The 25197-nt window shown below is 33.7% G+C and overlaps 3 protein-coding genes across 3 annotated transcripts; 1 reads left to right on the forward strand and 2 right to left on the reverse strand.

Annotated features, from left to right (window-relative positions):
• The first annotated feature begins 272 nt into the window (after positions 1 to 272).
• On the forward strand, positions 273 to 2324 carry LOC124837277 (axial regulator YABBY 4-like). The gene is made up of 7 exons (XM_088099575.1): positions 273 to 407; positions 521 to 655; positions 808 to 931; positions 1049 to 1097; positions 1177 to 1252; positions 1366 to 1473; positions 2056 to 2324. Exons 1-7 carry the CDS (start codon positions 327 to 329, stop codon positions 2134 to 2136), a joined length of 654 nt encoding a protein of 217 aa, XP_087955701.1. The 5' UTR covers positions 273 to 326; the 3' UTR covers positions 2137 to 2324.
• Positions 2325 to 3688: 1364 nt separating this feature from the next.
• Positions 3689 to 5576, reverse strand: LOC148193579 (DNA-directed RNA polymerase subunit 10-like protein). The gene is made up of 4 exons (XM_088099056.1): positions 5435 to 5576; positions 5261 to 5319; positions 4087 to 4181; positions 3689 to 4000 (listed from the first exon to the last, which is right to left on the reverse strand). The coding sequence occupies exons 1-4, from the start codon at positions 5468 to 5470 to the stop codon at positions 3975 to 3977; spliced, it is 216 nt and encodes a 71-aa protein (XP_087955182.1). The 5' UTR covers positions 5471 to 5576; the 3' UTR covers positions 3689 to 3974.
• A 7475-nt stretch (positions 5577 to 13051) lies between these two features.
• On the reverse strand, positions 13052 to 24646 carry LOC148193580 (phosphatidylinositol 3-kinase, root isoform-like). The gene is given in 19 exon segments (XM_088098973.1): positions 13052 to 13335; positions 13711 to 13891; positions 13970 to 14117; positions 14215 to 14358; positions 15162 to 15316; positions 16080 to 16217; positions 16380 to 16550; positions 16747 to 16941; positions 17539 to 17660; positions 17748 to 17883; positions 18451 to 18546; positions 19083 to 19230; positions 20488 to 20666; positions 21014 to 21220; positions 21323 to 21412; positions 21414 to 21476; positions 23643 to 23739; positions 24207 to 24303; positions 24450 to 24646. Coding segments are annotated over 18 exon segments (2436 nt in total). The 5' UTR covers positions 24562 to 24646; the 3' UTR covers positions 13052 to 13335; positions 13711 to 13753.
• Positions 24647 to 25197: the final 551 nt, after the last annotated feature.

Consider the following 25197-nt stretch of genomic DNA (forward strand, 5'->3'; position numbering starts at 1 on the left):
TGAGAAATAATGTTCATGCAAACAGGAAAAAATTATCATAAACCCTCTTCTGAAGGGTGTGGCTGTAATTTGACACCCTACACAAGGCTTCAAAATATTAAACTCTCCACATCCTTAACGTCAATGTTGGAGTGCTTTCCGGCAATGAAAACCACCTTAAGTACCCCATTCCACAAATCATTAAAGTAAGATGATGATTGATTTATGAGTGTCCATCTTCAACTATAAATGCTTCCTTGTCCCAAAAGAGCCACACCTTCATCTCTCTATCTCTTCTTTCTCTTCCTCTCTGATATACACTCACAAATTCAGACACATACACACTAATGTCAACACTGAACCATCTTTTTGATCTTCCTGAACAGATATGTTACGTACAATGTGGATTCTGCACCACTATATTAATGGTAATGGACTCTTTTGTCACTTCAACTGCACCTCTCAAGTTCATGTGGCTGTATTTTCTAACTTCACTTGTTGAGTTCATTTTCTTTATGTTTTCAATTCAACTGAGATGCAGGTAAGTGTCCCATGCAGCAGTTTGTCAATGGTGGTGACAGTAAGATGTGGGCACTGCACAAGCCTCCTTTCTGTTAACATGATGAAAGCTTCTTTTGTCCCTTTCCACCTTTTAGCATCTCTTAGTCATCTTGAGGTGATAGCTTACCTTTCCAATTCTATGTTTGTTTCCTTTGTGTGTTGCTGTAGTGAATCCAATGACCCACATACTCATCTTTAATTATTTGCATCATTTATTGGATTTTCTTTTCTGAAAAAACATTTGTGACTGTCTTCACTCTTCTCCAGCCAAAAGAAAGTAGTCCAGAACAAGATGCTAACAAGACTTTGAACAGCCACAGTGCATCCCTGATGACCTATTCTGATTGTGAGGAAGAGGATCTCATTCCAATGAGTAATATTGTGAATAAACGTACGTAAGATAGTTACTTCAATAGTAAGATGAGTTATTGAGTTTAAAGCAAGGTTTTTTGCACTCATACTTCACTGAAAATTGTTTTTTTTCTTCTTATCCATGGATTGTATGCAGCTCCGGAGAAGAGACAGCGAACGCCATCAGCTTATAACTGCTTCATCAAGTAATGATTCAATGAACAAAGTTGTATAGCAGTCATAGTTCAAACTTTGAATTCTAATGAGAGTACTAGTTTAATGCAGAGAAGAGATTAAAAGGCTAAAGGCTGAGAACCCTGACATGGCTCACAAAGAAGCATTTAGTACTGCTGCAAAAAATGTAAGGTCTAATTTCTTAAGCTGCTTTTTAGTTAAACTCGTTTGCAAATTTGGAAGTCTTATAAAGTTGGTGCTTTTGTTAAGCTTTATCTTGAAAATGTTCGTCATTTTCAGTGGGCCAATTTTCCCCCAACTCAGTGCAAAGGAGATGATCAAGAGAGCTGTAGCCAGACAGATCAACTTGTGGATCTTGACTCCCAAGTGGACCCTCCTGATGCTGAGGTAAAAGCATAACCGTTTTGAAAAACTCACCAATTTCTTCATTGAAAACAAATGCTTCTCTCATATCTGAAACAGATTGCTTTAGCTGATTAAAAGGAGTTATTAGGAGGAGATTCTTTGGTAGGGCACTGCATCTATCTTTAGAAATTGCATGTCCCTTTCTTTCATATCACAGGAACAGTAGAAGTAGGCTCCATTCATTCAATACCAAAGACTTATCCTCATGGTGGTTGCCAATTTCTTTGACACTGATACATTGAACCGTTTACTAGAATTTTTTGTAGATTCTCTATAAATTATGATCAGTATAAGATGTTGATTAACATGGTATTCTAAAAGTATGCAGAATGCATTAAAACTTTAGCTAAATGGAGTTATTCTAGATGGCAATAACACTGAAGTAAATAAGACAACACAGTAACTTTAACAATGGAGTTATTATTCTAATGTGATGTCTGTAGCTAGTCAATTGCTGACACTGTCCTTGATATGTGTTAACTTTTCTAGAGTAATGCAGATGCAGTTCACTCCACATGCACCTTTAAGCCTACTTAATGCTTCAACATTCTATGAATCTTTCAGGTGAACGAAGAAGATGGTCAAGGTTTCCGTGGAAGAAAGGTCCAAAGGAACTCCATCTTTGAAAGGACACCATTTGAGTGAAGAAAGTTCAGTTTTTATGACATGACAAGAGAGTTGTTTTGTGTCTTAACATTAAGGTTGCCTCTAAATCATTTTCCAAATGAAGAAAAGATGCTCTTTCTTGGTAATGAGAATGAATTAAGTAGGATTAAGAGCTCACAATTTGAAACTTTGAGAAGTGCTTAAATTGATAGTTTTATCTGACAGCAGCATACTGGTTCCATTAATTAGTCTTCTTGACAACAAATGTGGTGTTGTTTTTTTGCTCAGGTAAATGTTCATTTGTTCAAGTGTTGTTTGAAAAGACCATTAACACTCTATTTTAAATTATTAATTTTATTAAAAAGACATTTTTTAAATGCATAGCCGTTTATAATTTTTTTTTTATAAAGGTAGTATATTTAAAAGTTTTATTATTCCTATACATAACGCTCTCCTTCTTAAAAAAATACAATTTCTTCTTATAAAATTCATATTCAAATCAAATTATGCAAAAAATAAATTATGAACTTGACAGTTACAATAAAACTAAAAATTAGAAATTGTATTCAAGACTTTTTTAATTCCAAACTCGTGTTAAACATAACTTTTTTTTAATATTTACCAGTTTTAGTAAGTATATTTAGAAAAATCACACCATTCAGATGAAAAAGCCTCCCTTGTGCTACAGCAATGACAATTGGATTTTTAAAAATCATTATTCTGACTATAAACAAATGCTTAACCATATAAAAATCCGCACATTATACCTGTTGTAAATTTCTAGATTTAATTAGTTTTAAATCTAATTTTGATTTCCAACAACTTAAGAAAATTATTTTCTCCACAATAATTATTTTAATATCTTGTTTCTCATTTTATTTTTAGTCTAGAAAAATTATCTAAGTTACTTCACTGCTTAAATGTTATCTAAAGTGCTTATTACATGACAGCAACACAATAAAAAAAATACATAAATATCTATTAAGAAAATAATAAAAACAAAAAATTAAAATTCACTAATATATGAAGAAATCGACAACTACTTTATGTCATTTAATTGTTGATAAAAAAAATATTAATTATAACAAACTAACAAGAATAAGGAAAACACGGAACTTTACAATTAATATAGTTAGCTATAAAATCTCATTCAATTTTTGTTTTAATAATAAACATCAGTTTAAAATTTCAACTAAATTTTTTTAGATCCAAGATAATTTTTTTATAATAAAGAGAATTTAAAATATAATACTTTTTTTTATCATTATTGAGATATTGAAAATTCTTGTAGAAAAACTCATTCTCTATAATGAAAATCATATCTTTAGTGAAAAATCTTGAACATAATAGATTTTATGCTTAAAATCTTTGTTGAAAATCTACAATATAGACGGTCTAACAAATTAGAAACTATCAATTTAAACATAATTGGTGTTAGTGCTTGTGTTAATAAGAGCCATTCTCATATTCTGTTATCATTTGGGTTGTTTCAAGGTTAGTTTTTACATAACCGCATTATATTTATGCAGAGTAAGTCATGTGTAGCAATATTCATAAACATAAATTTAGGACATTCATTGGAATCCATTGCGACATTCTTCAATAATCAGATTTTTTTAAAAATAAAGTGAATCTTCTAAAGTTTGGTCAGTCATGTCATTGTATGAACTATTAACATCAAAATACAGTTTTTCCTTACAATGACTAAAAGCAAGTGCTTAACATATGTAGCGGCCTATAATAGAACAGATAACCCTGAACAAGAACACAACCATGACTGGTTTGTAGCAAAACAATTAAAAAAAAAACTGATACATGGCCAGAGAAAATGGAGTGCAACTGAAACATCTTGTTCATCCGTTATTCCTCAAGTCTTCTTAACTGGGATCAGACTTGTCCAGAGCTACAAACAAATGTATGATCAATACAAACTGAATGATATAAGAAAATTAAAACACCAAAAAGATTAATCGAGGGAACAGGAATTACAGTTGTAATTTAGCAACTTCTCAATGAGATCAACATGGGTCATAAGCATGCGCCTACAACAATATCGAACCAGTCCCAATGCATCCAGTGCATCTCTGCAATACATCACTATTGAAACATCAAAAGCAATCTTTGTGGAGACACTAAAACTCCATTAAGGAATCGAGTATCTCAAAACTTCAGTAAGATAAATATTATACAATACAGTAATACTTTTTTATAAGTTATGCCAAATGCAAATACATTCTTAATGTATGACCTTTTCTTATCTTGAAAATAGGGCAATGAGAGCTGGGTCTACATCTGTGCTTATCACTTAAATTTCTTAACAGTTTCTTTTATTTTTGAGATGTGTACCACATACGACGTTATTTTTTGTGTATCTCTCTCATCATTGTGACATCTAATAAATGAAGCACGGGAGAGAGATAGATACACTAAAATATTGTTGGACATACAAATAACATTTCTCTAAATTTTTTGGGGGGAAGGGGTACGAGAATATGGAACATGAGCTATCAGCTCATTAAGAAGTCTCAACAAGTTTATTTGCAGCTAAGCCAGACATGTTACATGAATATAAATGCATGTTGAACTGGAAAAAAGATAGAAAAGAAAATGAAATGAGTATCGATTATGTCCTTTAAATACCCAGCAATTAAAGCTACGGCAACAGAATCAGAACCTACATATACAAAACATGTATTTACCCTCCAAGCCTACACTTTATTTGCATAAACACAAGGTGAAAAAGACATGTTTTTACACAGCACCAAGCTCATCCACAATTTTTACGGCACAAAGTGAAAATTTAAGGTACAATACCAACAATACAGATTATTCATGTTCATACTTCTTACCACGACCTCGACCCAGAGACGAATCATGCTTCTATATAAAAATTCTTACCCAAATATTCCAGCCACAATGAAATTGAAAATACAAGACAGAAAACATAAATATTCACAAACACAGATTCTGAGAAACTAACAAGTTGAACAACAACTTCACAAGTAGCACAAGGTCTTAGCACACCTCTATCCATCCAACAGATACCAGATACAGAACAAATTTCAAAGAAGTATAATCCTTACAAATTAAATAAAACCATATAATCAGATAAGTAAACACATAAAAATTTGATAAAAAAAATGAGAGCAATTAGGGTACTGACCCTTCACTGTAATCTGCCTGCAAAAGGTCCAAATAGGTGTCCCATTTGTTTCCAATGACCTAAATAGGAGAAAACGGTACAAATTGAGCATTAATAAACAAAAACCCTAAAACCTAAAGTCAATGTCAAGACATTTTGATTATAAAAAATTGAGCTTTTGGGGTGAGAAGAGACCTTTCCGCAGGTGAAACAACGAACGGGGATAATCATCTTCCTTCTTCTGTGAGTGCTCTTCTCTACTATGTGTGCTCAAACCAAAACCAGGCTTAAACCCTTTTATCCATGTTTATACTGATTTTTAAGGTATGAAAAAAAAGATAAAACAATAAAGAAAAAAAATGGTTTAGGGGAAATTTTCACTTTACATAAAATTCAATTTATTTTTGCACGGAAATTTTTTTTTCTTTCAATAGTCTAAGGAACAATATTTCACTGTATATAATGTAAAATGGTATATCCTAAAAAATTTAAAAGGATTTTATAAGTTATAATTAAGTACTTATTTAACTAAAACTCATTACATATGAGTTTATACTTATTTTTATGAAATTTCACTCACAATTAAAACTTATTAAGATAAATTAAAAATAAATTAGAAGTGATCATTTTTGTTTTAGGAAAAATATAGAAGTCATAAGCTATTTTTACAAGTTTAACCAAATATATAATTGAATGCTTATATAATGATAAGAAAAATTTAAATAAAATAAAAATAAAGCAAAAGTGATTTAATAATTTGTTAAATAATCAGTACTTAAACAAAAAAAAATTAACCGTGTTACACTCATTTGTGTTCTTTAAAATACTTATTTTAACAAACATATACTATAATTATAAATCTAGAACCCCAATCCAAAAGTTATGGTTAGGGTTTATGTTAGACCGGTTGAGTATTAATAATTTTAAAGTAGTTTGATTTCTAATTTTTTTCTCTCTTCATCTGTAAATCATTTGTTCTTTTCGGTTTAATGTAGTCTTCATTCACTACATAACTCTTGAAGTGATACCTACAAAAAGTACTATAACACTTAAATCAAAAAGGGTTTGGTCACTCAAATATTAAATGCAACAGTTAATTATCACAACTACCTCACATGCTTCACTTATAAATCCTCTCCATTTGATTTAATGTAATATTAACTCGTTTCACAACTGTTTGGAAGGTACTTGCAAAAGCTATTATAATACTTAAGTAAAAAATGGTTTGATTATTCCAGTATTAAATGCAACAATCAATCATCATAACTACTTCACATGTGTCACCTCTAAATCCTCTTCTCCATTCGGTTTAATGCAGTCTTTGATTGGTTCACAACAGTTTGGATGATACCTACAAAAGATACTATGATGCTTATGTCATAAAGGGTTTGGTCACTCTAGTATTAAATGCAACAATGAATGATCATAATTACCTCACATGAATTCTCTATTTATACAAATTATAATTGGCTTTTATTTACCATCGACCTAATTAGACTCAATCACCTCTTAATTGCAATTATCATACTGATTTATGTTAATCTTTGCAAATGTTCTTAATTACGTTAGACGTACATTCTATTATCAAATGATCAATTAGATTATTTGTTATAAGACAATGTGACTTTATTTGTTTCACTAATCATTTTGTTAAATCGAATTGATAACTCTATGTTGACATTAACCTAACCGATCTACATTGAACCAGTCGAACTCATACTATACAAATAACAATTTGATAACTATGAATAAAACTCTTATAGAACATGTGTTATGTAATTGGTGATTAATTTTGAATTACAAATTCTAAAATTTGTCATATTTATGTTTTCATTATAAAAAGACCCTTTTAAAACACTAAGTTATGGATTATCTATTTTAGAATAGTACTATGATTGTTTTTATTGTAATATCTTGTTTTATAGAACTATAATGAGTAAGGGATCTCGGAGAAATTTATCACAAAAAATGAGTATATTTTTTTGTATGATAATGTTGATGGAGGTGAACGTTATGTAAATTATGATTCAGTCTAGGATTGAAAAATAAAAAGGAGATTATAGTAATATCTTTCTTATGATGTGATAAAATATATTTGTTTTTCATTGTTTTCATACTTAAAAAAAATCATATAATTTTGTTGAAATGTATCTTTGGAAATTTGTGTACTGACTCCACCCTCGCCCGTGCTAGGTTATAATTGGGCTCCTCATGAAGTAGGACTTTATCTTCCCTACTTTTGCACCAGTTTGTATTTGGAGGGGTTCAAGGATCGAGTGCATTTAGTGGCGAGGGTTGACGATATTGCGTGCTTTAACTTGGCCATTTGCAAAAGGAATGAGCGTGCTTGCCATGGAAGGGAGGGTTATGCCACTCACTTTTTCAACGCGTACTCTACCCTTTCGCGTGACTTGGGCGTTAGGTTACCCTTTTTAGACTTTCAAATGGGCGTTCTACGGGAACTGAACATAGCTCCCACCCAACTTCATCCGAACGGTTGGACATTTATACGAGTATTTACTGTTGTCTGCACGGTCCTTGCTCTTACCTTGACACCCGCCTCTTTCTTGTACTTTTTTCGCGCAAAGCTGCACCCGAACAAGTCATGGGTATTGGTAGTTTCGATGAAAGACTGACAATTACTTACTTTATTTAACACGTCATACAAAGACTTCAAAAAGAACTTCTTTAAAGTAGCAATAACTTAGGCTAGTCGGTCACAGTTTTATACGAACGACACTCAACCCAAATTTCCATTTTATTGGACTAAACATCCTAAGAGAGTAATCTCCTAGGCAAAATCTACGATGACTCCGTTGGAAATAGAGACGATCAGCCAAATCAATCAGCTACCCCGAAAGGCTTCCTCTCGCTCACTCATCGGTTACCTGAGCTTTGACGCTCTATGTACTAGGGTGTTCGATAAGCTTTTTGTTACATTCTATGTAGAAATGCCCTTTGTAACTTATCTAAATTTCATTTTGCATTGCAGATCTCTTAGCTAAAATGGACAAGAGGAAGTCAAGCGTCTTTTCCATGATGGTTGCTCGACGTAAGGAAGAATTGAAGAAATCTGGCGAAGGCAGCTCGACCCGTCCTCCTCTTCCCAAATCCACCACTCCTTCCCGAACGGTCCCTGCTCCCCGAACAGTCCAAGAGTCTTGACCCACTTAACCTTCTCCATGTGATTCCGAGCCAATTCCCCTTTCAGTGGTTCCTAAACCACCAAAGGATAAGTGAAAAAGAAAATCTTCGAAGGAAAAGTCAGTCTCTTCTCACAAGAGGAGTAGTAGGAGTGCTCCGGAGGGACCCTTACGTACTGGACCGCTCGATTTGAACATTCGGATCGCTCACTACACTCAATTCAACCTTTCCCCCGAGGAGAAAAAAAATACTTCAACGTGATGACTTTTGAAGAGGCTACAGATATAGCCTATGAACTGAGCATTCGATCGAATGTGTGCATGACGTATGTAGTAGGTACGCCCAAAGGTGCAACCTCAATTGAAGAGCTACAAACTGTTCATCCGGACCTAGAGGTGGCCTTAAAGGAAAATGAGGAGCTTAATCGTCATCTAGAGGAGGCCCAAGAAGTTTCGATCAGCCATTCGGGTTATGACGTGATGAAGATGGTGGTCGATGGTCAGCTTCTTGATGTTCCCTTGTCGCTTGCCCCAGTAGAAGAAGTCTCGCCCGTCCTTGCTAAAGAGCCTCAATGCATTGAGGTAGTTGTGGAAGATATTGAAGAGGAACCATAGATGGGGATGAATGAAGGGTTTTTTGTGCTATTTGTATTTTTCTTCTTTAGACAATGTGATGGGTCGTTCAAAAAACAGGTCTTTTGATGTTAGGTTTATCTTGTTCTCTATGCGGCCTCTTTTATATATGTCACAACTTTAATGAAATAGTTACCTTTATGTTCCTCCATGCACGCTTTACATTTTGTCTTTTTATGCCTTTAAGCATGGTACTTCAATGAAACGAGAGTTTGTTCATCATCGTTCAATCGTTTCTAGAAGCTCACTAAGAAAATTTATTAGGCTCGAAGAAGTTGCAATACGATGAGAATTCATGGGGAACGTTCCTCACCAATTGGCCAACGCTAGGAGTTCACTTAGAACGGTCCCTAGGCTGAAGAGGTTGCGATACAATGAGAGTTCACGTAAAACGTTCCTCACCGGTCGATCAGAGCTAGAGGTTCACATAGAACGTTCTTGTCAATACCAAATTTCGTTCGGGTAGATAAATAAAAGGTTTCAGACTAATAAAGAAAATATATAACAAAGATAAAGTAGTAGAAACACAAAATAAACATATACGAAATGGATAGACCTTTTGATTTTAAGAAAAGAAGTCTATTTGTTTTAACTTTTCTTTTGTTGCATTTTCTATTTTTATTTTTATTTATTTATTTTTATTGTTATTTTTATTTTCAGTTACCTTTTATTGGATTTCATTTTATTAACTTCTTTTCTTAATTGTTTTTGCGTTAAAATAAAGGAAAAAAGGAAAAATGGGAAATATAGGTCAACTATGCTTTTTAGAGCCTTTTCTCAATATAGCAGCCAGGTGCTTTCCCTCGATTCAGTCTAGGTAAGCACTATCTTATCATTCACCCTACAACTTGTACCAGCCATGCTTACAACGATAATGCCTATACGCAATCATCTTTGTTCGTATTCCTTTGTTCCTCCTCCTATGCATATAGGTGCTCATACATCAAAGGAAAAATGGTTTTGACAATGAATAGGATTTGACCAAATTGATCCAAGCTGATCCTAGCGGGGCAAAGTCACGAGATAATGCACAAAAGGAAAAAGACAGATAAAAAAGAGGGGGAAGATCTTAAGTTAGAGGTATTGCTTCTTTTCCTTGATCTTCCCCAAGCATAGCTTTAGAGAAGGGCCTTTTCTTTGCATCAAATCCCTTCATCACCATCCGGTCTTTTTCTTCCATCTACTAGACCCCATAACCATGGCCTAACCACACCACTCTTGACTTCCCCTCACCTTCAACACCAACCATCATTTGTCCTGCAACAGTTTATCATTTACAACAAAAACATCCACATTTTCAAACAAACAAACAATCTTTCAGCCAAAACTACGTGATCCTTGATTCTCCATCAAGAGTGGAGATACGTAGGAGTAAGGCTAGTCCTTGTTAGGTTCACTTCCTAAAGAATCCAAAATTATTCATAATCATTTCCAAACAAATTTTCCAAGCAATTTTTCAAACAAACTTTCCAAACAGATTTTCAAAAAGAACTACGTAAGATTGATTTCTCATTTTGAATCAGAACATGTAGGAGCAAGGTCAATCCTTGTCGGACCCAAAAAACTTAAATATATCTTTTGCTTCTTTAGAGTGTCATTTTCGGGGACAATCAAATATCTTTTGCACGACAGTTCCCTGAGTTGAAGAAGTTGCGATACGATGAGAGTTCACATAGAACCTTCCTCACCGATTGGTCAACGCTAGGAGTTCACTTAGAACGTTTCCTAGGCTGAAGAATTTGTGATACGATGAGAGTTCACGTAGAACGTTCCTCTCCGTTCAGTCAGTACTAGGGGTTCACTTAGAACATTTCCTAGGCTGAAGAAGTTGTGATACAATAAGAGTTCATGTAGAACATTCTTATCCAATCGGACAACACTAGGAGTTCACTTAGAACGTTCTCTTGGCTAAAGAGTTTCTCTAAAATTGCTATGTTGTTTCAAGCAATTGATTTGTACAAATTCTTGTGTCTGAAAACTCCTGATTTTATTAATTATCAAAAGGTATTACATAAGATATTCAACTGAAATTAAACATTGAGATGTGATGCATTCTACGTGTTCAGGATGGCTTTTCTATCTGGATACTCAAGTCGGTATGAACAATTCTGAACTGACCTTTCCAATTTACTGCTAACTTTTCGTGGACACAATTTTTCCGAACATTGCAAGTCTTTTGCCAAACTAAATTTACTGTTAACCTTTGAAGAATTGTCGAAGTTTTACCTTGGTTAAACCCACTACCTTTTTTGAGCTTCAACTTGCATGGCGACAGCTTCTCTTCTATCGGATATATGCATGAAGAAAAGCTTTTACAAACTCTAATTTTACAAACTCTAATTTTACAACTTCAGAAAAGATTGACAAGGACCCTTTTGCATTCATTAAGTTGATAAATGTGTCCTTAACCACATACATATATACTCTTAAATTTCATTAAGTTAAAGTTTATGATTCATCAAAGAATACAAAATACTCATTTACTAGATAAAACTGCGCTTTTTAACATGTAGTTCAATTTTGATAATTTATCCCTTTTAAATTGACAATAACTATATTCACATGTAAATTTTGACCAGATTTGTACAAAATTTTCAACCAATCAACTTTCATGATTCCAATTTAAAACAAAATAAATAAATTAAAATTCAAACCTAACCGATTAGGAACAAATTGATTTTGATTCAGTTTAGATTAATTGAATTCAATCAGAAAACACATGTATTCACTTCTTTTTATAATAATAAAACATTTTTAATTTATTTCGTAAGTAATTTTTTTTATTATAAATGGTTATTTACTTTTAAAAAAACAATTAAGTTAAAAAAAGACAACAGATAAATTTTAAAAAAATCACTTGAAAGAAAAATTAATTATTTTATTTTAAAATAATTATTTATTAAAAGATCAAATTGGAAAACCAACATATGAAGAAAAAAAACGGTAAACTTTCTTTATATGATAGTATAGAATAATATATATATATATATATATATATATATATATATATATATATATATATATATATATATATATAGTAACAATCTAGAGTAGCTTTCCAAATTATCTAATTTGTAATAAGGTTTTGCAAATATCCAAAACTTTCAGGTTTTTCTATCCTTATCCGAATAGACACATTTGAAATACATTTTAATGATTTTTTTTTTCTCACATAACATAGTTTTCTTTTTTTTTTTTTACGAGCATAGCACAGTATAAAAATATTTATGGTTTTATAAGTTAGAATTTGATTCCTAGAAAATTAAATTTTAACTTTTTTTTTCAATACATATACACACACAAAATTTGTTTTATACATCACAATTTGTTTAACATAGCACAATATATATATACACACTCACAAAATTTGTCTAATAAAAAAGAAAAAAAAACTATAAATTTAATAAAAAATTCGAAACTGAAAGATTAATCAGGCGTTTTTTTTTTATTTAATTGACATAAATAAACTAAATCTTATAATTTTTTTTATAACTGTACTACACAACTTCACATATAATAATTAAGGATTAAATATGTTTTTAGTCCCTAAACTATTGGTCGTTTCTGGTTTTCGTCCCTCTTTCAAAGTAAGGTACAATTTGGTCCTCATTCTTTTCGAAACGTTCGTTTTAGTCCTTGGAACTTTGGTTTTAGTCCTCATTTTGTTGTTAAATGAGGACCAAATTTTTAAACGGTGTTAGTTTTCGAGGACTAAAACGAACGTTTTCGAAAAGAATGAGGACCAAATTGTACTTTACTTTGAAAGAGGGACGAAAACCAGAAACGACCAATAGTTTAGGGACTAAAAACATATTTAACCCAATAATTAATAACAAGTAAAATATATCGTTGGTTTATTAGGGTTAACTGAACTTTTACATGATAAATAGATATTCGAAACAAAGATCATTGGATTTAATTGGTTTGGTTGAGTATCGGATTGGTTAGATCGATCTAAACTACTGAACACCCTAACCGGCAAACATCACAGTTAGAGTTATTTACATTACATATACATCGAACTGTAGACTAAGACTGGGTAAGAGGGCTTCTTTACAAATGAAATTAATTTGACCTAAATGAACATTAGTTTGGTACGATAAGCATTTTATAACTTACCGCTGCCGCCTTGATACAACCATGACCAGAAGAATGAAAGAGAACTACTTTTATTTACATTGTTGCCAACAATATCACTACCTTCAGAATAATTGGTTTAGAAATTACAAGTGCGTATATACATCTGCAGTCAGGGCATTGTGGAATTCCAAACCATACATTATTTCAGCTGCTTAGAAGCCTTAAAGGTAGCATCAGGTTCTGGAAACAGGAGATACAATGTGAAAAAAAAAACCTAAAGTAACTGTAATTGAATTTGTCTAGCATGCACATGTTTTCAGTAGATGAGATCTTTCTGTTTGACAGAAAGAACCTTGAAGAATTGAAAATTCTTCGGATTCACCAAATGCGGATGAAAATTGCATTGCAGCTACTATGATGTTCCAATCATGTACTGATAATCATATGTCAGAGTTGCAATTTCAGAGCTAAGGGAAGCTGCTTTGGCATGATTATGATTTAAATTGAGAGCTTAAAGACATACATCAAAACAAGCAGTTGTATACTAATACCTAGGTCAGTTAAAGAAAAAATTTGGGTTCTACCTGTCTTACTGAGAATAGCAATAAAAATTACCTGATTAATTACACAGTGAAATAACACCCAATAAATACTGGGGTTACCGCCAATATTGAGCCCAACGATGGATAGTCTCAACCATCTGAGGGAATAATGCACTCACACTCTCATTGATAAGGTCCTGGAAGAAATGTATACTAGCTTCGTCGTCCAAGTCCAACCGAAACTTCTCCTGAAGCTGTACATCCATAATGTCATCGAATAAGAGCAAGTTAACAGATTATTTACATGATTATTAAAACATAAGGGGTCTCACCTTAAGAATCCCCTTTTCAGGATCAGAGGCTATGTCAGGAATATTGGAACCCGCCATTAAGTAAAATAGATTTAAAATTAGGTTACTGGATTTGCGAAGAATGTTGTATGCTTCACAACAATAGGACTTGAACCTTGTATAATATTGGCTGCATGGGAGACAAAGAAATGAATCACTATCTCAAAATTTAAGCTACAAATCACAACTACCTTGAATCTAAAGTGAATCATCAATGGGAACTGTACCTTTCAGCTCCACCCATAGCCTCAACCATTTCCTTGCAAAGCTTCATTGGTGGTGGAAATGGCTTAGGATCTCGCCCAAGAATAAAACCAAAATCAACATGGAAAAGACCTCCATCATTTCTAAGGAGGAGATTGTCCAAATGCCTGCCCAAAAAATTAAAGTTCAGTCAAAATAGGGACAAAATATAAATTCAGTGAACAATGCAACAAACTTAAAATTTAGAATAATGTGATGTAATGTATCTTATCCTTCTTCACTTGAAAATGAGGAAACAATCTTGGAATCATTTGTGAGTTATGTATAAAGATAGACAAATGGCAGCAGCACTTGAGAGCCTGGTTCATTTATTTTCAACCTCTTTTCTCCATTTTAGACTCCATCTTCTTTAATTGATAGAATGAGTGTGACCGTTGTTTAGATTGTCAAAAAGCCAATTGAAAGAAAAATAAATAGAAAAGATTCTGAAAACGATTGTATGGAGTGAGTTCATCTTATAAAGTTGATTACAATAAATAAAAATAATTATAGGATATTTTATTCTTATATACACCTCTAGATATTTATTATGTTTCTAACAAAGCCAAAGCAACCTATCTGGTGTAAGGGCAAAAGACAAGGACCTCTTGTATATGTTAAAGTCATAGAACCAAGAGAAGCAGATAATTTCATAATAACACGTTCAGCCTTTCCAAATCCTAGTTGTGAACTTTCTGATAGCTAACAGAACATGAAACACCCAAAAGAACAACTATCCTTGTTCACATTCACACCCACCCAACTCTATCAACCAATTACCCCATTTTATTGGAGGTGGGGGCCGTGGGGAGGTTGCATACGTGATCTCATCGGCACATTACAGTAACAAAATTAGAAGTATCGAAACAACATATCAATGCTTAAATAGTTGGATGGAAAATGGTGTGTGATGAATAAAATTAGGGATCACCTATCTCCGATACCAAGTATATATGTGATAACAGAGTAGCCAGCACAGCTTTTTATAAAAGTTTCAAGGCAGGTGGCTGTGATTCCAAAAGGTCCATGGTCATCAGGATGAAATTTCTGCAAATAGCTTATGATGCTACGATGCTCCGATAAAATCTAGTCACAAAAATATTATATATTAGTATAGCAATTGCAAGATTGTGCAACCTAAAACAACCATGATCATTTATTAAATATCAAAAACTAAAGAGCTAAGCGTATATATGTAATTAATACATTTCAATATCCAATATCAATTAGTAATTAACAACCTGACAGGTACTTGAATTCCTATTCCCAAAGTGATCTTTTTTAGAACACTATAAAATAAAATCTTTCACGGAAATATTACCAAGTAAACATATAAACTTATACATAGATCAAGTGACCAGGCTAAAACACAGCTACAAAAATTCCAGATATTTTTAATATTTTCTGCAATGTCATAATGTCTAAGTCAATGAATCATTTTCAACTCCTTGAATTGATAATATCAAATAATTCAGTGTAGAGGCAGATATGAAAATAAAGACAAGATTCATAAAACTTAGACCAAAAGCATTAAATTAACAAGCCTTTTTCTTATAACTTGAATTTGAACATACCTCAACACTATAAAAGTGACTTAAAAGGAAATTGACATTCCACTTATACATTTTATTTTAGGCAAGTCACTAGTCAGTGTAAAATCTCCAACATCTCTGTTAGTCAAAAACAGGTAAATATGCTACAACTTACTACTAAGTGTTAGGAAATTAACACTTAACTATCAAACTTAAACCCTATATATTTCAATGCAAGAAATCTTCAGTTACAAAAAGAAGCAGTGACTACATTGCTAATATAAGAAACAACTTTTAAAATGTATAAATCGCCATACCAGGGCCAATGAACGAGAAGGAATAAATTCCAACATGCCTTCATCTTGTCCAGTTGCTAGCACCTTGTATGGTGTTAGATGCAAGTCAAGATTTTCTAGCTTAAGCAATCGGTCCATTAGTGATACCATTTGAACAACCTACATAAAACCAACATTTATACAATTGAACTCGTGTTTTCTAAATATCTATCATGTGTGCTAATGAGCATAGGGAAAAACATGTATATTTGGTGCGTCAACACACACATGATTGCATTTGCATACATAACAGGGAGACAGAAAAAGGATAAGTAGGAATACCAACTGGTCCTGCCGAATATCATCTCCCTTTTTGAATATAATTTTACTAGTTCCACCATTTGTTGTTCTAAAAGTAAGGCGCAGAGGATGCAGTGCACTTTTAAATATTGATGACTCTGAAGGTACAATGCCAATGATGAGGACACCAGGTGCCAAAGGTGATCGTATTGGCTACAAGTGAAACATAGCAACAATAAACATACATTTTAACGACTTTAACAAATTCACTATATACAACTATTGGAAATAAAATAAATAGTGGAAATTAATAGTTTGTTCAACATTCATGATTAATTAATGTAAGAAAGTAAAAAAGATGAAAACAATAAACGATCATATAGCTTCATGTTAGATTATTTATACCTACCTCATCAAAATAGGTAAGTTCACTGAGAAGACCTGTAAGTAGTTGTCTAAGCTTTTCAATCTTCTTTTGTGTATTACCACGAACATTCCTTAGATCTCTAGTGACCGTACACAACTGAGCAGTCAACTCAGTCTGGCGTACCAAACTCTGCCACTGTTTAAACCCATCTTCCTCCCCATTCACACCAGCTGCCTTCTAAGACAAATGAGAATAATTGTCATGTTTGAGAATGAATTACTCCAAAATTAAGCCACACAAATGAAATTATGATGACATATTTAAGAAATCTATTTATTCATAGAGTGATACAAATTTCAAATGTGGTCAAATATGAAAATATTTTCTGATGTAGGTATTAGAAAATGGGCTTAGTCTAGCACAACCCAACAAAACCAACTTGTAAGACACACCCCTTCATACCAAGGACTTAACATCTCGAGCATCCAACAAACTTCATTTAGATAAGCATACTATAATATCATAACAGAAAGAAAGTTTAGGCTTAATTCAATCCTACATAGCGATTTATAAGGTGAGATTTTACCTACTTATATACTGTAATTTAACCATATCTCTAGTCAATGTGAAACTCCAATAATGAGTTCAGATGAAGAAATAATGGATTAGATATTCTAAATTTGCAACGGTAAAGCAATGTGCAACATGTAATCTTTAAAAATAATATATTCCTAATGTAGACAAGAGGAAAAATGATTCATCATTATAACAAGTGCAACAGAAGCAAAACTTTGTAAAAGTAAATGGTACATATTAAGAAAATTGAGTTCAAACCTTCATCATATTCTCCTCCAGAATCTCATAAGTGCAGTAAAATCGTTTAGCATATGCAGGATCATATAGTTCAACAGCCACATACCAGCGAAGAAAGCTTGCCAATTCAATATTGCACAATGCTGACAAAATTCAGGTTTCTTTCAGAAAATAATTGAATATAACTAGAATCAGCACCTCAAATAGCATTTAAATTCTCAAGCACCTACCACGTTGAACAAGGAAATGAGAAAGACGAGATTTGTCAGAACGCTCAAACCGAAGAGCCTGAACCAATTGAAGCAAGTAACACTGAAGCTCTTCATCATCAGCTCTTTCAAGAACACTAACTGCATAAGCACGGACCTGAAATGAAGCAATTGAGAAATGGCCACATTTGGTTGTACAAATTTCTGCTCTTTGAATGAAAACGAAGTTGCACTATTAAGTCATGCATCTATAACAACAGTAAGGCAGGGAGTGGAATGTCATGTTTGCTCCTACACTTGGTTTGGAATGATATGTTTATGGCAAATTACACTAAGGTACAGAGAGATTGGGCTGATTTAATACATTCCTTTACTGTTTGTGATTCCAGTTTTCAGTTATGGAAGATACATTATTCTCCCCCATCATCCCTAGTTGTAACAGTCTTCTCTGCTATCTGGTAAAATTTATTTTTCAAACTAATAATAACATGTGAGAAAACTAAAGGAAACTTTCTTGGTTCTTGCCACTATGTCTGTTGATGCCGACATATTGATAGTTAAGTGTATCCCGCTATTAATGGGTTGAGGGCATTACATTCATTATTAATGCTTCGATTTTTTCTCTGTACTAGTACAACATCAAACTGCAAACCTAATTAATATGAACACAAGATATACAACCATATTGGCTACAATTTTCCCTATGGTCACTCTTAAAAAGTACCTCTTCACTTTCAAAAACAGGAGACAAAAGTTCCAGTGCATCAGAAACATCAATCATTTCCCACTTGCCCATCAATTCTAACGCTTGTTTTGCTTCCTGGATAAAAACAGCATCATCAAATGAAAAATTACACAACTTATTTAGCAATAAGAATTCAAGGGAAAAAAAGAAAAAAAAATAGAGATAGGAAGGTAAGATACAGACAAATTCAAGAAAAAAAAAAGCAACGACGTCGTTGTGTACATCAAGAGCCACTACAGCAAGACCATTTGGATCTAGATTTTTATTAGAGTTTGACTTAAAAATTTTCTTGATTTAAGTGGTATTTTACCCCACGTTTGGTAATTAGAGCAAATGGTCGTCACACTAATACCCTTGCGGAAGAGTTTTCTAAAGGAAAGATGCACTGATCTTTCTAATTCATTAAAAAAACATAGCCAATAGTGAGGTATGATCAGAGCTGCTACATGTGGAGAATGAGTGCAGAATGTACTATTAACTACTTGAGAAAACCTAATATATACCGCTCCTACAAAATAACAAAGACCATTTATAATGATTTTTTTCTCTTTTTGATCAGCAATCATTTACCATGATATCTGTTACTAATTCCCATGATAGTAAAGGCTGACCTGAACATCACTCCATTCAACACAACGCAAGAACTTTGTAAGAGCCCTCTTTTCAGACATCAAAGAGAAGCGGAATTTCCACAAGAGCTGTCTCTCATCTCCACTCAAAGTCCTTGTTGGTGGATATTTTAGTATTCTCTGAATTGACCTTGACATAAATGATCAAATAAAAAGGTTAAACAATGATCTATATAATAAAGATGATAAAGTACAATATTATAGAGGGAAAAAAACGCTGTTCATAACAGAAACCATTAGAGAAATGAAAAAGGTTTGTCAGAACTACTAATACTTGACAAAACAAAATTCCCAGAATTTACAGCTAAGACAATTAGACAAATAAGAAGGGAATCCTAATAATTAAATTTTCAGTTATTGCACATAAATATGATCTAGATCCCTTCAAAATGGAACAGCCACATAGCCCTGGATAGAAATGTATTATTTCAATTCTTTCACATAAATACATTTTAGTTTTTAATTGCAAATTCTGTAAGACAAATCTGACTATAATTGTTTTACTGAAATTAAATTATTAAATAAATCCCAGTTAAATCTGAAATCATTTAGTTTAGAACCACCCACCACTAAAATGTGGTAATATAAGTATTATGGTCATTGACACTAACATTATTACACAGCAAAATGTCCATGTGTATTTGAACCGTTGCATCAAATCTGCTATGAACATATCCTCTTTCTTTATCATAGTGTTTGGGTGGAAGGAAATGGAGGGGAAGTCAGGATGCTTTAAACCTTTTTTGTTTAGTTCATTATTTAAGAGAAAGGGAAGGGAAATGGAAGGAGCAAAATCCATTCTAATCTAATTTTGGCTTTCCTCCAATATTGGCATCTATTTTAAACCTGCCAGTCCCTTGTAATGGTTTGAATTTCTCCTTTGGCCTTCGATACTTTTCATGGCAAATATTAGGACTACTCACTCATTCCTTTTGCCTTTGTATTATCAGTTTTATTCATGATTGATTGATTAATAATTTAATGTTTGCATAATGTTCTTTGTAAACTGATAGATGTTGCAATAATGTACTAATGTGAACTCTATATAAGTTTCATTCTATTTTAATTTTGTGCATGTTTGATTGTGTTAGATGGATCATCAAGATTGCAAATTAGCAGTTACTATGGTTTGACTTGCGCCAAAGGGCTATAACTTAACTTTCATCTGTTGTTTATTATTATGTTAATAGGATGTCTTGTAAGAGAAAAGTTAGTTATTGTACAAGCTCAGAGAGAGAGGGGGGTGTGAAGAAATAATGAGTCTACCATATGTGTGTGTCTCACTGAACAAATTAACCATTACAAATACTGAGGAGGTGAATCATTTCCAACATTAATCTGATTGATATAACAGGGAAATTATATTTCTATAAAATTTTAAGCTTACTTCCTCTCATTTGAGCTTGGCTTCAGATCCCTGTCTATGACACCACGGGTCAAACTCCTAGCTAGCTTTAACTGTTTGTGCTCGGATGGATTTATCTTTCCAACTTCTTGATCCCAGACAATAACAATATCATTAGTTGAAGCTATAGGAGATGGCAACAGAAAATTTGAACCAGATTCCTACATTTTGTAACAAATAAGAGTTAATGCATGTGTAAGATAAGTATCAGCATTTATAATTCTTGAAGAAGAAAAACAACTGCATCAATAACTTCAGGGGTTCCTTGGTAAACTGATAACTTTACAACAGTATGCATGGTAGGATACCATGTATGCACTTAGCTACACAAGACAAGGGGATCATAAATACAGAACCATTTTTGTACAGGAGTATTTCAAATAAGGGAGGGAGGACCAGTACACCATGTTGATATTTTACCCAAAAGAAAAAAAAAAGAGAATATATATATATATATATATATATATATATATATATATATATATGTTTGTTCTTTGCCCAAGAATACCTGAAAAACAACTCGATGCTCAAAACTACAGAAGTCAACAACAAGGTAATGAGAACTTCCATTTTTCAAGCTTTCCCGTTCCTTGATTTTCTCCATAGCTTTAAATGTGAGGCGGTCCAACCAGTCTACTCGTTGAATTTGACCTCGTTCATACTTGTTCACAAGCTTTTCCAATCGTTCCAATTCTCCACGTTCAAGCTTAGGGACCTAATGAGAACAAACGAAAGTATGTTTTGTAAGACTGAAAGATTTCAACAAATTAAACAAAAAAAGAAAATGAAACTTATGCTTGTTTAAAACATTCACTACCTTTCCAGGTGTAGTAGTAGGAGATGTCCCATCTGCCTCTTTTCCCGCCCAAAGCCTAAGTTTTTGCTTCCCAGTTTTGAGCTGTTTTTTTGTTATTGAAGAGAAGAATTGTAGCTCCACCAATCAATCCTTCACCATGTGAAAGATCCCAAACCTATTATTCATACAACAACGTTAGCAAAATAATGAAGCTCACACTTCACAAATTACAAAGAAAAATTTTGGTATATCGGAAGCTGATAAATTCAGACATAACAAGAATTTAGTTCTTGCAACACTTGAGATTGAAAGTGTAAAATAATTCTAGAGGGCTTGATTGATCCCTCTCATAATCTTCTATTTATAAAAAAAAATTGATACAAGAATACATTATAATTAGACACAATATAATCATGATAATTAGAGTAACTCTAGACACAATATAGTCATGATAAATAGGGTAACCCTAGACACAATATAATCATGATAAATAGGATAAATATCCTGACACTCTCCCTCAAGCTGGAGCATACAAATTGTATGTATCAAGCTTGGAATAAATAAACTCAATCTAATATCTTTTTAGGAACTTAGGAACTTCGACTTAGAACAAGATGCACGTATGCTTCAAATCATCCAAAGAGAATGCCTATAAACCAAATTGCACTCGCAATCCAGCATAGCCAAAGAGACTCTTCTTGAAATATAGGACTCGTCTTCAAGAATGTGCAGTAAACCGATGACAATGGTCAACGGATAGCAAAAGTGCAAAAACACAATTGACAAACAACTCACAGCACTCATGGAGAATAATATTGGGCATTAGTGGACAACCACAAAACTTCAACTAACACCATGAAACTTCAACAAGGATGACTTTGATAAATGAGATTTCCATTAAAAGTGGATGACAACCAACAATGGTAGACAACGACAAACTGTAGGGACTAAATTGTCATCACTAACTGATGGGGCCTGTAGTGGCTGGAAGCAACAAAACTACAGGAACTGTCATCACTAGCTAACAAGGACAAAATGTCATCACTGACTGATGGGGCATGCAATGAGTGGAAACATATTGCAGTGGCTGGAAACGTACTCCCCCTCACGGAAAACGACGGAAATGATGGTCTCTTTATTCATCAAAGGATCCAAAAACAGATCTGACAAGGGACTGGTGAAATTGTTTGACTAAGATTCTGAATCTTGCCAGAAATAGACTCTCCCTCATGCCATGAGGAACCTTCAACCTATGACTTTGGTGTTGAAACAGAGGTATAATGCTGAAATAGAGAGTTTTTTTTATTTGGTCGAGCGAGACGAGTGACAGTGACGCGGTGTGATTTCGACACTGGAAAGGTGGCGTGTGACAAACACGCGCCGGAAGCTTATCGGAGAGAAGTCATGCATGACAGCGCGTGTGGATGAGAATGAGGCAACGACTAGGGATGGGTCGTGCTCCTCGAGGCACACAAAACCCCTAACTTCGCCAGAGAAAATGTAACAACATCAAAGGCAGACGTCGAACAGATGTGGCGCGCGTGGCGGCGCCTGGATGAGAACTAGCCCTTGACACAGGCGGGGTTGGCTGTCGCTTAAGGAGGCAATCCAGATCAATTGGTTGTCGGACTAAATTGTGCAGTGATCGACGGTGGACAGTGGCGGACGACATCGGAATGGCAAGGAACAACAGCGGACGGTGGTCGGCAGCAGACAGCGGCAGACGGTGGTCGGCAGCAGACAGCGGCAGACGGTGGGCGGCAGCAGACAGCGGCAGACGGTGGGCGGCAGCGAACAGCGGCGGACAGTGGCAAATGGCGTTGGGAACAGAGGTTGATGGTGACAAAATTTTGTGGACAGCTCCTCACGGTGGCAAAACAGTGCTAGATGGACAACGACAAATGGCACCAAACAACGACAAACGACGCCGAACAGCAGCAAACAATGCTTGACAGTTGCGGACAACAACTAAGGTTTGGAGACTAGACAGAAATCAGAACGGAACGGCTCATTGAGGTATTTCAGAAAAGATGAAATTTTTAAGGCCGCCGGTGGCAGCGGCCACTGGCCACCGGCGGCAACAAAGATAGAGTAGGAAGAAACTCAGAGAACCTGCAATGATACCAATTTCGGTAAAATAATTCTAGAGAGCTTGATTGATCTCTCTCATAATCTTCTATTTATAAAAATAAATTGATAAAGAATGGTAACCTAGACACAATATAATCATGATAAATAGGATAAATATCCTAACAGCAACAATTCACAGTTGGGAATAAAACAAGTTTTGTGCTACTTGAAAGAAGCATAAATAAGCTTTTAAGCTAAATGTGCAACTTACAGTGAAGGTGAGTTGTGACTGAGCAGTTAAGTCTCGATATTTAGTTGTTAACGTGATGAGCTCATTCCAACAAAATGGTGGTCCTGCGGATTCCAACCTTCACCAGATGATTTAAAAATATTAAAATTCTCAAATACCTTGAAATTTCAGTAATATCATCACTGTTAACACATTGCTGATTGGGTAAAACATTCCAAAAATTGGTTAAAAGATCCCACCCAGTCGAATTCAAAAAGTTCCTAACACAACACCTCACCTACCAAAATAGAGGAACATGCATATGAAAACAAAAAGAGTTATAGAAGTGATAAATCAGCAAAAAAACAAATCTCATCGGATAAAATTAATTCCTCGAGTACATAGTAGCAAGGTTATGCGATCAACACTTTTAGGAGAGTGCTGGGAACACACTCTATAACACTAGCTCTCTAACACACTCTCTCCCTTTGATTAAAGTTTATTGGAAGTATCATCCTAGCATTCTTTAAACTTTGATACCAAAGTTGCATCACGTGTGAAATATATACAGGAACCAAAATAGCTCAATTAAAAAAAAAAAAAAACCTCGTTCTGGTTGGAAGGCCAAACGGTGCACCATCAATGAACAACGCACACTCCACATATATCTCCGAGATTCTATTCTCCGCGGGAGCATTGTTTTCTGCAATAAGCAAATAAAACTGTGAAGTGCAGAACCATGGAGTTTAATTGATGAACATTTGAGATTGCACAAGGGCTTAAACTGAGACCAGATAATTGGTGAATTGAATCATGACATGAGGAATTAGAAAAAGAGTGGAAAAGAACCTGAATTGGGGAATTTGGAAATGGGGAAACTGCCTTCGAGACGCTCAATGCGGAAAGTGACGGGAAGATTGATGTCGCATGACAAGAAGAAGCGAAACTCGTTACCGGTCATTGGAACTACTTGTTTGTGCTGAACCAGTGTTTGATGAATCACTTCCACGATAACAGAAACAGAGTCCAATCGGATCGGAATTTCTATTCTTAACCTCATGCCCGAAAAAAAGAGAGAATCACCTTCTTTTGCATTATTTATATGTTCTCCTTTTCGGCCCATTATTTTATGATTTTGCGTTTCGCACCCTCGTTTTTTAAATCCTTACCGTGTATTTAAATGATAGGTTTCAATAATTTTAATAAAATGGAAATGCATGATATTTGAATTAGTTGTATTTAGATTCTCTGTTAATATTTTGTTTAGATGGATTATTACATTTCAATTTTCTTATTTGATAAAGCAGTTGAATTTATTTTTTAAGATAAAATTTAATTTCAAAAATATTTTTTTTAATTAAAATTTATAAAAAAAATATTTGTCAAATTTAAATATTCAAATAATAGTTAACGATTTAATCTTTTCAATATACATATGTTTATAATATGTATAAAGAGGAGTGGTTAGTTGTGAAATTTTATTTTATTTTTCTTTTTTTGTGAATTTAAAATTTTTTATTGTTTTAGTTGTTTCATATACCTTCTTAAAAAATTTTAATTTTAATTTCTTTATTCCAACAATTCATTTGACTTTAAT

Source organism: Vigna umbellata, chromosome 9 (assembly GCF_029865625.1).
Source record: "Vigna umbellata cultivar VRB3 chromosome 9, Vumbellata_1.0, whole genome shotgun sequence".
NCBI classification, from domain to species: Eukaryota; Viridiplantae; Streptophyta; class Magnoliopsida; order Fabales; family Fabaceae; genus Vigna; species Vigna umbellata.

Bases quoted from the DNA above. Each gene is read 5' to 3' on its own strand.
- LOC124837277 (XM_088099575.1), top strand. From the start codon at position 327: ATGTCAACACTGAACCATCTTTTTGATCTTCCTGAACAGATATGTTAC. The intron at 408-520 runs GTAATGGACTCT...ACTGAGATGCAG, and splicing joins TCTGCACCACTATATTAATG to GTAAGTGTCCCATGCAGCAG. The intron at 932-1,048 runs GTACGTAAGATA...GATTGTATGCAG, and splicing joins GAGTAATATTGTGAATAAAC to CTCCGGAGAAGAGACAGCGA.
- LOC148193579 (XM_088099056.1), bottom strand. From the start codon at position 5,470: ATGATTATCCCCGTTCGTTGTTTCACCTGCGGAAAG. The intron at 5,320-5,434 runs GTCTCTTCTCAC...TCTCCTATTTAG, and splicing joins GTTGTTTCACCTGCGGAAAG to GTCATTGGAAACAAATGGGA. The intron at 4,182-5,260 runs GTCAGTACCCTA...GATGTATTGCAG, and splicing joins CAGGCAGATTACAGTGAAGG to AGATGCACTGGATGCATTGG.